Genomic DNA, 18510 nt, shown 5'->3' on the forward strand with positions numbered 1-18510 from the left:
TCGCGGCACCGGCAACCCCTCCCAGGGGTGGGGACAACCACGCACGTTATTCTGTCAGGAGCGGCTCGGCGAGAGCCCGGGCGCTGCTCGCTCCGCGACCCCGCGTCGGCGCGCCTGGCAGCCGAGCCGCGTCGCGGCCCCCGCGCGGGGCTGCCGGGGCGCCCGGGCCGAGGGTGGCGGCGGCGGCTCGCGGGCTGCGCGGCGAGGGGTCCCTCGCTTCCGTCTGCCCGGAGGAGCCAGCCCTGGCGCGAGCAGCCAGCCCTGGCGCGAGCAGCGAGCAGGGCCGCCGGGGGCCGCGGGGACACCGCCACAGACACTTGTTTGCAAGGCTCGGCCCCCGCGCGCGCGCCGCGCTCCGAGCGGGTCCGCCTCCCCCGGCCGGGTGGGCGGTGGCGCCCGCGCCTCGCCAGCCGGGCTCCTCCTCCTGCTCCTCCTCCTCGCCGGCGAAGCCGGGGCACTGCAGGGTCCCAGTCCCAGTCCCCCCGGGCCGGACGGGCCTGGCGCGCCTCGGGGAAGGCGCCGGGGCTCCTATGGCATCGCGCGAGGCGGGGTCGGGCCGGGCGGCGCGGCGCGCAGTGCGCCCTCCGCGGACTTCTGTCCGCTCCCGACTTCGCCGCCGCGTTAGTCGCGGCCGCAGCTGCCGGCTGGAGACACGCACATTCACATGGCAACCGGCAAACCCAGCTCGCCACTCCCCGGGACCCGAGGAGCCACGGCGCGGAGAGGGGGCCCTCTCTGGCTGCCCCGGCTCTTCTCCTCCTCGCCAGCGGGCGCTGGTCGGTCTCCAGGGGACTCTACTGGCCCCGAGGGATGGGCTGGGGGTGCTGGGAGACAGGGTGGGCAGGGACGGCGAGGCAGGCCTGACTCCGGGACCGGGCTGCGGGCGAGGGTCTCGGGCCCGGCTCGACCGGCTTCGGGGCCGGGAGCGAAGCGGGGAGCGGAGCGGTAGGGTCCCTCCGGCCCCGGCTTCGCTCCCGGAGGAAAAGCCCCTTGGTGGCCAGGCTCTGTTTGGGTTGCTGCCTCCCAGGTCCCTTCGGTTTCCACTTCTCACGGACGCTCACAATCAGCTGCTTTTATTTCTCCCTCCTTTCCCCCGCAGAGCCCCCTCGGCAGCAGAGGGACCGCGCGCCCCCTGCGCCCGCGCCCGACAGCCCCAGCGGATCGCCCGGGCGCCGCCGCGGGGTCTGCGCCCTCGCAGGGTGGCCACAGCCCGAGAGTCGCGCACAGCGAGGGCAGCGGGGCGGGGACGCTCGGTTTTCCGAGCCCCACTTTCCTTTCACGGCCCACTGGGATGTGTAGTTCTTCCTCTCGCCGTCTGGCTCCGGGAGGAAACACGACTTGGGGGCCTAAAAACTACAAGTCCCTGCATCCCCCGCGACGAGGGCGGGAGAGGCGCGGTGCTGGGCGTTCTGGGGCTTGGTGGCTAGTGATGGGAACTGACAAAGCGGGTGGAGGGAGACGGTGCCTGTTCTGTGCTGGTCACTCTGCACATGACACATTGTCTAATCTTCACGACTCTGCGAGCCACTATTGTATCCAGCTTAGAGAAAGCTTAACTACTGGCCAAACGTCACACAGCTCCCCAGTGGTAGAAATGGCATTGAACCCATGAGTCCCGAGTATGTCCCATGCCTTGGTGAGCATTGTCAAGGGGACATGAGATTGGCTTATCCAGGAAGGCCGGTGGAGAAGGGCTTCCTGTGGGAAGGGGAAGGGGAGGAAGGGGAAAGTGGTGGGAGTGGCAGTTAGCATGTGACACGAAATTATAAGGAGTTATGGATAAAAATGGAATTACAGGGGTTCATTCAAAAGCAGGTTGGGCGTTGGGGGAATGGATCTCAAACACAAGATCAGAATTGGGTTTGAATTATTTTAGGTATTGTTTGAGAGACAGTCACATAACATGGACAATTAAGTACTTTGTGGCTGGACTATTTTTTAGAAACCAACTGGCAAGCCTCAGCCATTTCAAGAGAATGCGCTCATATGCTCTTCTGTGCTTTAGCTAATGGGATCATGGGATATTATTCTTATTCTATTATTATTATTACAAGCACCTTTTCTGTAGGTACCCAATTATAATAATACGCTAGATCCATTGACTTCATGGCTTAAAAAAAGACTCCCACTCTTGTTCTCAGTTAAGACCAAATTTTTCTGTCATCATGGTTATGCTTTTTTAAAGTCCTTACCTGATACAGAGGCAAGCTAAAGTATCTGCAAGTGAAATGATACAGAGTCAGAAATGTGCTTTAAAGCACTCCGGCCCATCCATTCCCCCCACCCTGCAAGACATGGGGGGTATAGATGAAACAATATTGGAAACTGTTGAAAATTGTTGATGCTGGGTGATGTATCTGTATTTGATTATCTATTGCTGCAAATTACCACAAATATAGTGGCTTTAAAGCAACACAGATTTTCCTCACAGTTTCTGTGGGTCAGGGGTCCAGGCACGCTGAGTCCTTAGGCCCTCACACCTGCTATCAAGGTGTTGGCCAGGCTGCATTCTCATCAACTGGAGAACTGGCTTCTGCTCTCATGCAGTCACTGGCAGAATGCATCTCCTTGCAGCTGTAGGACTGAAGGCCCTGGCTTCTTACTGGCTGTCGACTGGAAACTGTCCTTGGCTCCAAGAGGGTGCCTGCAATTCCTAGAGGTCACCTGGACTTCATTGTCACCTGGGCTTTCCCAGCATGGCCACTTACTTCATCAAGCCAGCAAGGAGAGTCCCCAGAGCAAGTCTGCTAGCAAGACAGAATCTTATGTAACATAAAGTGATCACACAGGGACAACATCAAATGCATACATTCTATTGGCCAGAAAGCAAGTGACAGGTTGCACACACTCAAGGGTATTATGCAAGGGTGTGAACACTAGGGTGAGGGGCCCACCCTACAGCCTGTCTCCCACAGTGTACAAGAGGGTCCACTATGCTATTCCTATCAACTACAACTATTTGCGTTTGTGTTTGAAATTTTCCATAAAAAAGAAAGTGAATTATTTATTTTAAAATGTAGTCTAAATTTTCCACAGCAAATAAGATATGTTGATAGGATTTCTAAATAAGGTGATATAATTGTTTATAGCTGTCTTCCTAGGTACTATTAATACTTGTTTCTTCTCACTCCATGTATACTGAGACCTCTGGCAATGGGTTCACTTATATGATGACTTATGCTTAAGGGAGTTTACTAGAACCTAGTGTGATAGCTACGGATTTTAGCTCACCAAATACAGTTGGCCCTTGGACAACACAGGTTTGAACTGTGTGGGTACACTTACATGGGAATTTTTTCCAACCAAAGGCAGATCAAAAATACAGTATTCCCAGGATGTGAAGACCCTGTGTAGGGAAGGCCATGGCTGACTTTTCGTATACACGGGTTCCATGGGGCTGATTGAGGGACTTGAATATGTGCAGATTTGGGTTTATGCATATACTAAAGGACGACTGCAAATCCTACTGTATAACATATGGTAGAACTCATTCATTTCACAATTATTTCCTTTGGATCCTAGATCATGCTGAGTACTGTTTTAGCAGCAGGGATATGAAATGACCTGAGATAGAAGTTTATATTTAAGGGCTGGAGGAGAGGTGGAGGGAACAAACAATAAGCAAATAAATGACCAAGTAGTAAGACAATTTCCAAGAGCGATTATAAGAATGAGAAAACAAAGCAGGGTCGTGGGCTAGAGAGGCTGGGGTTGGGGGGAGGGACCTCTGTGGATGAGACATTTCAGTGGAGAAGTGAAGAATGAGAAGCAGCAAGTGCAAAGGCCAAGGCAGAGCAAGCACCGAAAATTCTAGGGGCACAAAGGGAAAAAGAGTCTGCTGGTGTGGAGTGAGAGCCCGGGAGAGAGGTAGGAGGTAAGGCCAGTGGGGGACAGGACCCAGGAGGCATCTGGCATCTATTCCACATGCACTGAAAGTCACTTACCCTGTAGCCACCACTGGTTCCAGTGGGGAGTGAGAAAGGACAGTCGCGTGCCCTCCTGGCCCTCTCGGAATACATAGGTTCCAAACTTTAATGTTTGTAATGCCAGAAGGACCTCAGTGCATCTAGAATTATAGACCAAAACATTTATGTATTTTGCATATGAGAACACAGAAGCCCAGAAAAGCCAAGTAACCTGCTAAAAATTCCTTGAGAATGCCTTGCACATAACAAATAATCCAAAAATCAATCTTGAATGGAAAGAGTGCATGATCTGATTTAAAGCTGTAGAAAACCGAGAATGGATAATTATTTAGTTGCCTGTCACGTACAAGGCAGTGTGATAAAGAAGGTGAATATGGCAGAGAAACTGCAATGTAGGTTGGAAAACAAGATGGAGACACACAAAAAATTAAAGAAAATAATAGAATAAAAAATCTTTTCTCAAGTATCTTTTTGTATTAGGTAATATCTTGTTTCTTTACACATTTAGCTCATTAAATCCAGAGGACAACCGGATGGAGCAGGGATTATTACCTTTCACAGATGAGGAAACTGAAGGTCAGAGAAGCTGGGTGACTTGCCCCAGGTTGCACAGTGAGCAGTGGAGTCAGGTTCCAGGCCAGGTGTGTTGTCTGATTCCAGCTCTTCTACAGCCACACAGCTGGAAAGAGTGCACTGTGTCCGATTAACTGCCGACTGAGTGGAATAAAGAAAAGTATCCCGATTTCGGAGGGAGGAGAAATCTCAGGCCCAGACGGTAGCCAAGTACAACTCTGCCTGTGACAGTTTGGACAGGCAGAGCAAGAGGGGTGAGTCCTCTCTCCGGGAAACGAGAATGGGTATAGAGAAGTAAATTGGTGGGAAAACACAGGACGTTCCTGGTAGAATTGGCCAGGATCCAAGGGCATGTAATTTACTTGGGAGAAGATTCCAGAAAACACCTGTGCGCTATTGAGGAAGCGAGGTAGTGAGGGAAAAGATACCAATAAAGCATGTGTTATCAAGCAGGTTACCACTGTGGGCGACTGAAGCTCAGAGCTCAGGGAGCCCTCTGGGAGGTCTGAGTTATCCCAGCTGGGGGTGAGAAAGCTGAAGCTTATCCACCAACTGCACCAGTCAAGATCTGCTTTGGGAGCATTAACTCTTTACCTTCCATGCATTTTTACCTCTCTGCTAAAGCTACCGTAGCTGGCACTGCCATTAGCACTTAGAGCAGCGAGCCGGCCCTCCCTGGATTGTTGCTGGTATCTTTGATTCCAGCAGGTCTTTCCCTGTTCTCATCTGACTCGGCGGGCTCACTGACAAGAGGGGTTATGTTATTAACAAAATTAGAGCTTTGTTCCTTTTATCTGAGCAGCTCAAAGCATTCCACAGACCCACCTCATTAGTTCTCAGAATACCTTCCGGCAGCCAGGAGGAAGCAGGGTCTTATCGGTTGTGAAAGGGGAAGACTTTCAGATCCCAGGCTACCGCATGATTTATGTACCCTTCCGGGCTGGGATGAGTGTGCACCCCGTGTGGGCAAGGTACAAGCAGGTCAAAGGGGAGCAGTCCTAGGGGAACTCCGAAATTGCCAGAAGGGATTTCATCTGAGAGTTCTAGGATGGTAAGAAGCAACTGCTGAAGTAACTCTTATACCAAGCAGACACCATAATTCCTTTTTTACCCAGAGAGTTTGCTTACATTTTTATGTGTGCTAAGCACATTTGAGAATGTCTTGTGTCAAAACATGTGGGATGCTTAAAGTAATAAACTTGGCACCACAAGAAAAAATTAGTTTAAAGCAGAAAAACTTTAATCCCAAACGTTCTTATAATTTTTCCCCAAGTGACCTTTTCTTGCCTTTTTTAACACAAAAATATTACTCTTTAGTGCATTTATAAAAATAACACCTGTAGGCTATGTATGGTGGCTCACACCTGTAATCCTAGCACTCTGGGAGGCTGAGGCAGGAGAATCACTTGGGGCCAGGAGGTCGAGACCATCCCGAGCAACGTAGACCCAGATCTCTACAAAAAATAGGAAACTTAGCTAGGTATGGGGGCGCACACCTGTAGTCCCAGCTACTCAGAAAGCTGAGGCAAGAAGACAGATTGAGCACAGGAGTTTGAGGTTGCAGTGAGCTACAATGGTTCCACTGCACTCTAGCCTGGGTGACAGAGTGAACAGAGCGAGACCCTGTCTCAAAAAAAAAAAAAAAAAAGAATTTTAAGAAATGCATATTCCTATTTCTAAACTAAAGCTAGTCAGTGCAATAACTTGTTTCACTTTTATTTATTCTTTGAATACATGGAAACCAGATCCAAGGACAACCTTTTCTTGGCACCCTTTTTGTCCTTCCTGGAGAATAAAGACCTCATTGGAAAGAAGAACTGAAACTGCCTATCTCAAAGGTTGGTTGTGAGATCAAAAAATATGTATATGAAAGTGCCTTGTAAATAGTAAATTCATGTGCAGGTATTAATTGTATTATTATTTTCCCTTTCCTCGGTTAGCAGTTTTCACTATTTAATATCAGTTTCTTTCAAAAGGTGATTGAGATCTTTACGAGAGTGTTTACTTATGAGGATTTCTACGGGGGAATCAATAGCCTGATTGCTAAACTCGGTTTGGGGAGGGAGGAGTGTGTATCCTTATTCTCCCACTAACATTTGTTTAACTAGACATTTGTAACATCCGAAGATTATTCCTATTTCGGGTGTAAACAATCAGGAATATTCTTGATTATAAAAGTTTCAATAAGATAAAGAGTGCAAATACATTTTCTAAAAATTTTCATGTTTGTATCTTTCTGTTGCTCCTATATTATTTCACCTTAAGGGACATTTAATTTGTTCTAATACAGACTTATTTCTGGGTATAAATTGTTTCAGAACATAGCATAGGATCTTACGCGTTAGCTGTCTTAACATCTTTTCTGGAACAACATAGATACACTTTTTTTAATAGACTAGGATAATTCTCAACCTTTTATTTTGCTCATTTCGATACTTTGGGGGGAAGAAATCAGGTTATGTGTTTTTGGTAGGAGGATCAATGAAATAATGTTGTGTTTTTCTAAGAATCATGTCAAAAGATATATGATGGTGGTTTGTCCCAATATTGATGATGTTTATTTTGATCATTAGGGCAAGATAGCTCCACCAGACTTTTTTCAATATAAAATTACTATTTTACTTTTGTAATTAATAATTACAGAGACAGAGACTGTGTAACCATCTTGTTCTTCATCAAACTTTCACCCCTAATTTTAGCATTCATAGATGATTTTCTAATTCTTCCTTTTTCTCATTTTCATCATTCTTTCTTTCCCTTCCTTTGTTCGTTCCTTCCTTCCTCCATCTCTCCTTCTCCTTCTGTTTCCACCCTCCTCCCTCTCTTCCTCTTCCTCTCTCCTTTTCTCCCTCTCTTCTTTCCTTCTCTCTCTCTCTCTTTTTCTTGGCATTTTATGGTAAGGAAGCACTTTCTCTTCCCCATTTATGTATCTATTCATTCTATACATATTGGTATATTTACACCAGTATGACCTTATAGGTACTTATTTTATTCAATGAATTATAATCTATTATTATAGATTTTATATTGTTCCACATTTGGCTAGGGAGAGCCCCTTAAACTAACTCCTGTGTAATCTGACATTCCTTGAGCACTTGATTCCTTATTCTCTGATTCAGTCAAAAGTTCTAGGCTCATCTCATACTTTCCCTGTCCCAACCCTGCAATCTGTCATCTCTCCAAGGGGCCCTAGTTCCTTTTAATAGAAAATAATGTGTTTGTGTAACTCTATTTTTATCTTTATAGGGACACAGACACACATTCATGTATATATACTTATTTTCTTCAATATTAAAAACCATATGTTCAAACTGATTCATGCAATTCCAATTTAAAACTACAAGCTATATTCCCTTTTTTATTTTCCGTGTTTGTAGCACCATCCTCCTATGGTCCTCAATAGATTTACTCATTTCCTCAAGCTTAGAATACAAACAAGGTTTCAGAATTGCTAACCCACGCCACCACAGAAAACAAGCCAGAAAACTGGAGTTAAATACTTATTTACAGTTCTTTTTTTATTTTAGAAAATTTTTAAAAATATGATCGTAGATATCTGTCATAGCTCCTATTGTTATAGTTTCTTTCTAATTTGGTCTGGAGGGCTCTCCCGAGAGTGTTTATAAGGCAAGTCAGCACTCTCTAGAACTCTAACTGCAGGAAGTTAGGTTTGGGTGCCTCAGTCAAGTGAGGTAGAAAGAGGAAGTAAGCCCAAAATGCATGAAACGGAAGAAATTTATTACTCACAGGTCCCAGAAAGTTCGAGGTGCCTCTGCAGTCGGCAGGGAGCACAACCAGCAAGTGGAGAGAAAAACAGACAGAGCAGGGTGGGCCTTGTGGGCTACATCTATCCTAAGCACCATGGGCATGCTCCCTTCGGCTTTCCTGCAAGGGGGTGTGGACTGGAGAATTTAGAGAAAATATGCACAAGGGGGTACTTATGGACGTGATCTAGTGTTGACCGTCAGGTCTCACAGTGGTCAGCAGCTGTGGGCTGTATTGAGTGTTGAGTTAGTGAGATGAAAAGAACAAGTGGGCTACATCAAAGACAGCCACATGGGGAGGGGATGTTTTAACTGGGACAAAGGTGACAAGATATGACCGGGTATTAAACATCTTCTATCAGACCTAAAAATGGATGAATTTCCCTTTCTCGTTGAGTTTTGTCCATCTGTTAATTGATTATGATCATATTTTCCTTTAAGTGCTAATTGTCCTTGTATGTATACTTTTGAAGTCCTTATCTACTAATTCTAACATCTGAGCTAACTCATGGTTGACTCCTATTCATTGATTTTTTTTCTTCTTGTTGATGGGTCACGTTATCCTGCTTCTTCATATGTCTGGTAATCTTTTATTAGCAGTGTTGGTCGTTGAGGTTTAGGCAAAATATGGGAGCTGTCAAGCGCAAGTTAGAAGGAATACCTGGAAAAGAAGAAACGCATGCTTGATTTGCTGGGAAGGAGTATGCAGGGTGAAGTGCTCAGTTACACCTCCACCCTGTCAGACTCTCCAATAGTTTTGTCCACATGTAACACCATCACCACTAGAAAAACGCACAGTGTTCCTTGATCTCAGTCAGCTCCTCTCCACTAAATATTATCCTCCTGGAAAAAGGGAAAGTGGGTAATAAAAATTCCATTTTCTTAGCTTTATCATCTTAACAATGCAAGAAATCTAGCCATCTAGATTAACACAGATGTTCAGTGAGTTTGAGGCAAAGCTTTGAAAAATCTGTTGAGGCTGAAAATCTATTTATGGAAGGGGAGAACCAAGAAGAAAAAGAAACAAAAGAAGCCTAAATGACATGAAAAATGTAAGGTTGAACCTTAAAAGTGCTGGGTACCCAAGGTAAATGTGGGTGATGTTGGTGAACCTCATCTGTGCAGAACCCAGGCCTACGCTATAGTCCATGGGGACACAGAGGTGGGTAAGGCCCCGTCTCTGACGTTAGGGTGATGACAAACGTGTAGCTAAGGACTCTCCCACAGGACAGAGTGGAATAACTGCCACAATGATTGTGCACGCAGGAGAGCATGGTGTCGCCGCTGAAGGAATGACTGCTTGTGGTCAGTTCCACAGGGGAAGCTGGCATTTGGTCGTTACTGAAACTCTACTCATCATCAATCAAACGGATGAAAAGAAAATTCTAAAACTAAGGATAAGAGACCACTATTGTGGTATTGTTCACATGACTGTGAATAAAGAACTGCTTTTAAAAGTATATGTGCTGGCCAGGCGGGTTGGCTCACACCTGTAATCCCGCACTTTGGGGGCTGAGGCAGGAGGATCACTTGGGTCCAAGAGTTTGATATCAGCCTGGGTACCATAGTGAGACCCTGTCTCTAAAAAAGGAAAACAAATAAATAAATAGCCAGTGTGGTGGCACGTGCCTGTAGTCCCAGCTATTCAGAAAGGTGAAACAGTAGGATCGCTTGAGCCCAAGAGTTCAAGGCTGCAATGAGCTATGATAATGTCACTGCACTGGGTGACAGAGTGAGACTCTGTCTCAAAATATATATACATGTGTGCGCGCACACCCATGCACTATGGGCTGAATTATGCCCCAACCCCAGACTCGTAAGTTGAAGTCCTACCCCCAGTACCTCAGAACATGACTGTATTTGGAGCTCGGGCCTTTAGAGAAGGTGGACTCTGATCCAACATCTCAGACAAGCAGAGAGGGAAGACGGTGTGAAGACACTGAGAAGATGACCATCTACCAGCTGAGAGGGAGACCTCAGAAGAAACCAACCCTGTCGAAACCTTGATGTCAGGCTTCTGGCCTCTAGACCTGTGAGAAAATAAATTTCTGTGGTTTAAGCCATCTTGTCTGTGAGACTTTGCCTCCGCAGCCCTAGCAGACGAACACAACACGGTACACTTGAAAAGACGATAAAAATCCTCTATTGACCTATAAGTGTATTCAAACCATACTGTTGAATTTTTATAAAGCAGGCTACCAGACATGCAGAGAATGATCCCATTTTTATAAAATTGTGCAACTGTTTGCATAAATATAGCTAGAAAGATGACAAATGTTTATGTCTAGAAGTTTGTGTGACATTTTATACTTTTTTCACTAGGCTTTTCTGCATTGATTGGCCCATTATTTTAATGAGCATGTGAGTGGGTTGATTCAAGTGAGAATAAATATATAGAGCAAGAAAAAAAATGTAGCTCAGGGCAGAACCTTGGGGAATGCTGATATTTAAGGGAGGAGCCAGCAGAGGTGACAAAGAGGGATCCGTCAAAGAGGAGAAAAACCCAGAGAATAATTCCAGAGGAGCCAATAAGGGGAGGGTTTTAAAAGGAACAGGTGCTACACAGTGTTCGGCGCTGCAGAGAAGAGCTGCACAGACGTCTGGCAGGAGAGTGTTGCGTTTGGAGACTAGGAGTGCACGCTGTCGGCTGAGAGAGTGGCTGAGCGCGTGGGGAGGCCGGCGTGTAAGCGTTCTAGCGAACGCTAGAATGGCAGTGAGGAGGGCAGGAAGGAAAGCCACAAATGGTGGGAAGAACTAGAGACCTTCAGGCATTGAAGCAGATTGTTCATTCTGAACACAAATCCGAGGATGTTGAGATGATAGTTACCCTAGAAACCCAGAAAGAGGTACCTTAGCAACACAGGCCAAGCTGCCCGAGTCTGCACTGCACTGGAGATGCTCCTGGACCCATTCTAGTGTCATCTGTCAATTAGCCTGTAGCCTTTGCTTAGAGGGAAAGACGTGTCTATAAACCCACGGCCTAGGCAGTGAAATCACTTAGCAGCCCCTCTAAGTGACAGCCACAGCCAGCACAATTTGCTGTTAGAAAGATTCCACCATGTGACAAGAAAGCTTTATAAACTCATTTGGCTACCGGGGAACGTGCTTTCTTGTCTAGTTTCACTACCTCTTAGCCAGGTTCCCTTAGGAGGAAGACACAGTAAAATGTAAATACTGTAGTCAGAGAGAGAGGGAGAGAGAAAGGGAGGATATTTGTTTAGAAAGTGTTCCAGGCTCTGCTTGTTCCTCCTTCATCCTAGCCAGGGAGCCCTGGGATGGTATAACATCAGCATTTATATATATAGATGTGTGCATATATATGGATATAGATTTAAGTATATATATTTCATATATAATATATATAAATTTACCCATGTGCAGTATTTGAGTATCATTATGTGTCAGCAGCATACTACAGTTTACTCAAGCTGTTTTATTTAATCTTTACACAACCCCAATTAGGTAGATACTATTATTATCCTTTTTTATTTTTTTATTTTTTTTTTTTGAGACAGAGTGTTGCTTTGTTGCCCAGACTAGAGTGAGTGCCGTGGCGTCAGCCTAGCTCACAGCAACCTCAAACTCCTGGGCTCAAGCAATCCTGCTGCCTCGGCTTCCCGAGTAGCTGGGACTACAGGCATGCGCCACCATGCCCGGCTAATTTTTTCTATATATATTAGTTGGCCAATTAATTTCTTTCTATTTATAGTAGAGACGGGGTCTCGCTCTTGCTCAGGTTGGTTTCAAACTCCTGACCTTGAGCAATCCGCCCACCTCGGCCTCCCAGAGTGCTAGGAGTACAGGCGTGAGCCACCGCGCCCGGCTATTATCCTATTTTTATAGATGAGCAAACTGGGGCCTAGGACAGTTATGTGATTTGCATGAGATCACATAAACTACTTGATTTAAAGTAATTTCCTGGGTCCTATGGAGGCGTAGACATCAGATCTCCCATTGAGGAACTTGCACCCTGAAAGTACAAATTGAGCACGGGTGGAGCTCGCCACACCTGAGAGTAGTATAGAGGTGCTGACTGAGAGGGGCCAGGTGTTTGCCCTGGCTAGGACAACCAGAAGATTTCTGAAAAGAGGTCGCTTTAAAATTCCACTTTGATGGATGGGAAGATTCCATTCACCATGAAATCAGAACCACATCTATGTTTCCTACCTTTTTTTCTTCACATTACCCTTCCTCATCTCTCTTCAAGCTATCCCTAAATATCAAGGCACCACTAGTGCCACTATCTTTTTATTCCCATCATCTTTTATTTCCTTCGGGATGTTGAAATTCCTTAGCAATAACAGACAGAGCTGGACGTGCTCAGCTGCCAAAGTCGCCTCAATTGCTCAGCAGCGCTGGTAAGGGTGACCTGGTGATAGGGACCTCATTAAAGGACAGTAGCCCCTTTCCTTTGGATGGGTGTCTCTGAGTGCTGCGTGTCTCCAGCTTCCAGCAGAGACATCATCTTAGATGATCAGAATTCACCCTGGAGGCATTTCTGAGCACAGCTCTGTCCCAAGATAGAGATGCTATTTGAATTCACCTTTCGCTGCTATCTGTTTAGATAAAATGTAAAACTCTTTGTCTCTCTAAATTTGGAAAATGGAGGGATCAGATGTTCAACATCAGATCTGTGAGCAGGCAGCTCAGTGCGCCACCTGAGCCGAGCAAGGACGGGAAGGTCCATCGGACTAGGCGTTCCCCAGCTGACGCCGCTTCCTCTAACGCTGTCTCTGCTGGGCCGAGTTGCTCCACCCGAGGCAGAAATTAATTGTTAGAATAAATTAGTCTTTACTATAGTAAAAGCACTTTTTGCGTCGCTCTCACTCCAATGTCTGTATTTCCACAGCCTGAATGATGCCATAATCAGAAGGCAGGACACACGTTTTCAAAAGGTTCTTTAAGCAGGGAGCAATTTCCGAATACCTACAGAAAACAAGTCAGATACTTTTTTTTTAATTGAAAAGAGTCATTTGTTCTTACCAAAGCCAAATTTTGTCTTATAAGAACAAAAGCTCATGATGGTTGGTAACTCCATCTGCTGAGAGAAACCTCAACAACTTAAGACAAGCTCTCAATAGACAAAAAAATGGAAACACCTGACTGCAGGGCCAGAATTGTACATTTTGGAGCTACAGAAAAGATGAAAATGTTTCCATACCTCTTTCGAGCACATGCAGGAAATGGGAAACTACCTCTTCTCTGTTTCTTCAGAATAGGAGGAATGCAGCAAGGGGTGCTATAAAACCAAAATAGCTGAATCTTCAAACATTTTCTCTGTTATTTCAGAGTATTTTAAAATCTGGATATCTAAGTGTCATTCCTCCTCCTCTTAAAAATAATGCTATTTTTTATTATGGTGTCCTGTGGAAACTATTTCCCTAGGCATGGCAACAGCCATATCTTAACAGGGAATTATTTATTGGAGCCCATTTTCCTTATGAGTTTTGGATGACACAAACCCATATTTTATCCCAGTGGATTCTCCAAGGCTAACCCCTGCCCACTCTTGGAGAATTATCTAATGCTGCCATAGCCACGCTCCCAGCTGCTAAGCAGCCAAGGAAAATCATTCTGTTCCCCAGAGATCAGTTTGAGAAACTTCAGGTCCTCAGGGACGGATGGAAATTTACGGAATCTGTGACCAAATTGTCAGAAGTCTCCAAATCTGCTTAAGGTCAGATGTCAAACAAAGCAATGAGGCTGAGAAGACACAAAAGCATCACAAACAGCCTTCCATCCATGCACAGGAGAGAGTTTCCTTTGCATAATGCAGATCTCTGACAACATATTATTATTCTCTAAAAATTAAAAAATTGGAAACTTCTACTTCCATCTATGAATGGGTAGCTTGTATCAGACTAACTCTCCTACAAAAACAACCACAAGGGCAGGGTAAAGCAATCCTCCACCAAACAGATTAAAAACAGCTATAAAAAACAACACAGAGTAATCAAAGATACCTGTACTTAATTATTGAGTCAAGATCCTAGAGAGAAATGAAATGCATTGAAGTGAGCCAGGTAACTGCCACTGCTATTTTCCACAAGGAGCTTTCTGTTCCATAGAGGCCAAATACATAAATAAGATGACCTAGGGCTCTGTGACTCACTGAGCCGGGGAGATGAAAAGTAGAATTCAGGGCATAAACTGAAAGGATTTGAGGAGCCAGCATCCTAGAGAAGTGAGCCCACATTCTCTACATAATTTCCCTTCATGGCATAGCTTTAATTCTTAACTAAGCATGCACGGTCCAAGAGGCAAGAAACCAGGCAACCACACAACAGATAGCTCGTTAACTAGAGATTTTAGTGGTTTCATGGTCCTAGGAAGACAAAACTTACAGTTTAGGACTCTCCAAAAAAAAAAAAAAAAAAAAAAGGATTCCTTATAAGCACTCCGGGCTTTTAATTGAGACTCGTAAAGGGCCACACACCAGGAGCAAGGTTAAGTAAGAAATAAAAGCCCTCACAAAACCTGGTACTTGGCCAGGTGTGGTGGCTCATGCCTGTAATCCTAGCACTCTGGGAGGCTGAAGCAGGAGGATCGCTTGAGGTTAGGAGTTCAAGACCAGCCTGAGCAAGAATGAATGAGACCCAACCCCCCCCCGCCCCCCGTCTCTACCCAAAATAGAAAAAATTAGCCAGCCATGGTGGTGTGCACCTGTAGTCCCAGCTACTTGGGAGGCTCAGGCAGGAGGATCGATCGCTTGAGCCCAAGAGTCTGAGGTTGCAATGAGCCACTGTACTCAAGCTGGGGTGACAGAGTGAAATTCTGTCTCAAAAAAACAATAACAAACCAAAAAAAAAAAAAAAATCCCTGAAACTCAGCACCAATCAGCTTAATTCCTGATTTGATCAAGGCGATCTGCTGCTGAAATGAAATTAAATCCTCTCTATAGGGAAGCAAGCATCATTTAGACTCTGTATAATTTTTTATACATGATGTCCAGCATTCAATCCAAAATTACCAGGCATACCAGAAAATATGACCAATGGCCAAAACTTAAGAGAGAGAGAAAAAGAAACCCCAAGATAATATAAAAAGAAACACATTTGATCCAGATATTAATTTTATCAGACTCAGACTTTCAAATAACTGTGTTGAAATGGTCATAAAAATGTATTTTAAAATATGGAATATTTCACTGAGAACTAGAATCTATAAAAATTAAATGGCAGTTTTATAGCTGAACAATACAATAACTGAATTGATAACTCAAAACCTGGTTTAATGGTAATTAATAGCAGAAGAGAGAATTAGCAAACTAGAGGATAGATCAGTTAAACCCATATTGAAGCACAGACAGAAAAAATTTTGAAATAGGAGAAAAGGGTGAAAGAGATATATTGGACATGATGGAAAGTTCTGATCTGTATACAATTAAAATTCTACAAGAGGAGAGAGAATGGGGTAGAAACTATTCCTCAAAACTGACAAAAGACATCAAGCCACAGATTCAAGAAGTTCTCTGACCTCTAAGCAAGATAAATACAAAAGTAAATCACATGTAGGCATGTCATTGTAACATTGCTGAAAACCAAAGTTGAAGGAAATAAATCTTAATAGTGAATGGAGAAAAAAACCCATATTATCCTGGAAGGGGCAATGATAAGACAACTCTAAAGCTGAGACTATATTTCTATATGTTAGAAAAAAACAAAAATTAGAAAAATGGAGTTTAAAAGACAATACCATTTACAATAAAAGCAAAGTCATCAAAAAGGAATAAACTCAATAGAAGATGTGCCAAGTCTCTGTACTGAACACTACAAAACATCTTAAGAGAATTTTTAAAAGACTTAAGTAAATGAAAGGATATACCATGTTTATGAATTAGAAAACTTAATATTTGAACAGTTAATTTGACTGAAATCAATCAATAGGTTCAAGGCAGTCCTAATAAAAAATGCCTGTAGGTCACTGGCAAATTGGAAATTGACAAATTAATGTCAAAATTGTGCAGAAATGCAAAGGGCGAAGAAAAGTGAAAACAATCTTGATGAAGAAAAAAGAATTGGAAGATTTATATTACCAAATATCAAGTATTATTATAAAGCTAAATAAGATAGCTATGATATCGATGAAAGAAAAATAAAATAGAGAAGATGGCGGACAAATAACACCGCCAGACAGAGTGTCTCTGCAGAAAAGACAGATTCTAGCAGAAATTAGAGGAAAGAAGCAAGAAGACGAGCATACAGCGGACAAGGGCCGGAAGGAGGGGTACCTGAGACCCTGGGAGACTCCACGGGAGGAGGCTGCGAGGAGAACTGGAGGCTGAGACCAGTGGAACAGCCCGGAGACCAGCGGCAAGGAGCCGCTGATGGTGGATTCTAAAATATACCAAGGGTCAAACACTTATGAAAGCCAAGGTACAACATGTAGCCGTGGAAAGCAGCTTCCGTGGCTGGGCCAGCCCTCATGAACATGTGGATGAGCAAAGCTTTCCTCCTCTGCCCCTCTCCCACCCAGGTGCACAGTGTTTGGATGGCCTTCCCTGGTGGCCTGGATTCTCCAAGATCTACCTGCTCCAGACAGTGGCCCTTCCCTGCATGCGCCTACCTTTGAACTTTGCATTCTAAAACTCTTGTTTGTAAATGTCATCCCAGGCCCTGCTTGTAGCTTTGCTGCACTAGACGTATGCAGTAACTCCTAGGACATTACTCACAACCTCCCTGACAGTCAGTCCCATTGCAACTGCAGCAATCTTAGCTTGGTTGCAGAAATCTGAGCAGACAGTACTGAGTAGCCTAGAACTTGGGCACCTGGAATTTCCCAGATGAGGCTTATTTTTTTTTTTTTTCAGCAAATACAAATCAATGACAGACTATTTATATATGAAATACGACTATATAAATTCTATTTGTCCTCTCTAACATATATTTAAACATAAGAATTAGAATATCCATAATATATGAATAGATAAATATATGATCTGGTTAAGAAGAAATACATAATAGAAATAAGAGATAGTAGCAGTTTCACCAAAGACCAAAATGTGCTAAAGTCTGTCACTTCTCACCGGGTTGTCAGGCCCACTGAAACCTTCTTCTGACAGGATTCTGTCATTGTTGATGCCCTTTATACCTTAATACCTAATTAAGGCTCTTTTATTTTCTTCATAGCCCATTTTTCTTTGACATTCTGCAGCGGTTTTCCTCAGATGCCCCCTACTTGCTACCCACACTATATAGAACACTATAGAACACCCTCTTTATCTGCATATTTCATTAAAAAAAAAGTGAGGATTGGTTTATAGTCAGTGTATGTGGTTCAAGCAATTAAAACACTTATTTACCATCTAGTATTATTTTTTGCAGCCTGGTCTCTGTTAACATGTATAATTATAGCTCCTTATTCATTCAGGTTTTCTGTAAAGTGATGGCTAGCAACTCTGTGGACTAACCGATGTTCATTATTTAAAAACAAAATTGCATTCATTAAAAAATTGTTAAAAAGGCCAAAGCAAGGGTCTTTTCCCTCCTTAATTGGGAAAAACAAAAAAAACAAAAACAAAAACACTTAACGTTATAGCTTCCAAGTGACTTACTGACATTGTATCAAATGCTTCTATGCTCGATCCCTTAACAGCAAATCTTCTATGGCCTAAGGTATATAGGTACAGACCTGTGCTGCTGTGTATTTTGAGTTTTCATATATACACAACTTTTCTGAGAAAATGCTTATTTTTTTTCTAATTCTGTTTTGTACAGACTATGTAAAATTCCCCTAAGATCACTAAATTATAACACCCAGAAAGACTGAATTACCAATATTTTCTCTCCCATAATGCTGAAGACATGACTTTCATAGAGTAAGCACTTAATACATATTAATGTTTGGTGAACTCAATTTGAAAATGCTTTAAGAGAATTGAAATTGCTGTAATATTGCTAGTTTGGTACCTACCTTTACTCTCTTAGATCTAAAAAGTTTCACTATATTATTGAAAGATAAAACATAAAAGGTAAAAATTAGAAAAACTGTGACCTATGTATTATCATAAAAAGCATCTTATTTTTTGATGCATAGAAATAAATATAGGAAGATGACAATGTTTTATTTCATAAATGATTAAGGCAAAATGATAAAAAATTCATCTCTTAACCATCTTCTTTTCTTTTCTTTTTTCCTTTTTTAGAATATTATGTGGGTACAAGTGTTAAGGTTACTTGTATCGCCCATTTCCCCCTGCCCCCTCGAGTAAGAGCTTCAAGCATGTTCATCCCCCAAACGTTGCACAT

The 18510-nt window shown here is 43.7% G+C and overlaps 1 protein-coding gene across 1 annotated transcript; it reads left to right on the top strand.

The window, feature by feature from the left end:
• Window positions 1–810: 810 nt before the first annotated feature.
• LOC109730818 (uncharacterized) lies at window positions 811–1670 on the top strand. The gene is given in 5 exon segments (XM_076002720.1): window positions 811–851; window positions 853–912; window positions 914–1061; window positions 1063–1137; window positions 1139–1670. Coding segments are annotated over 5 exon segments (798 nt in total). The 3' UTR covers window positions 1613–1670.
• The last annotated feature ends 16840 nt before the right edge of the window (window positions 1671–18510 follow it).

This window comes from Microcebus murinus, chromosome 5 (genome assembly GCF_040939455.1).
Source record: "Microcebus murinus isolate Inina chromosome 5, M.murinus_Inina_mat1.0, whole genome shotgun sequence".
In the NCBI taxonomy this organism is placed as follows: Eukaryota; Metazoa; Chordata; class Mammalia; order Primates; family Cheirogaleidae; genus Microcebus; species Microcebus murinus.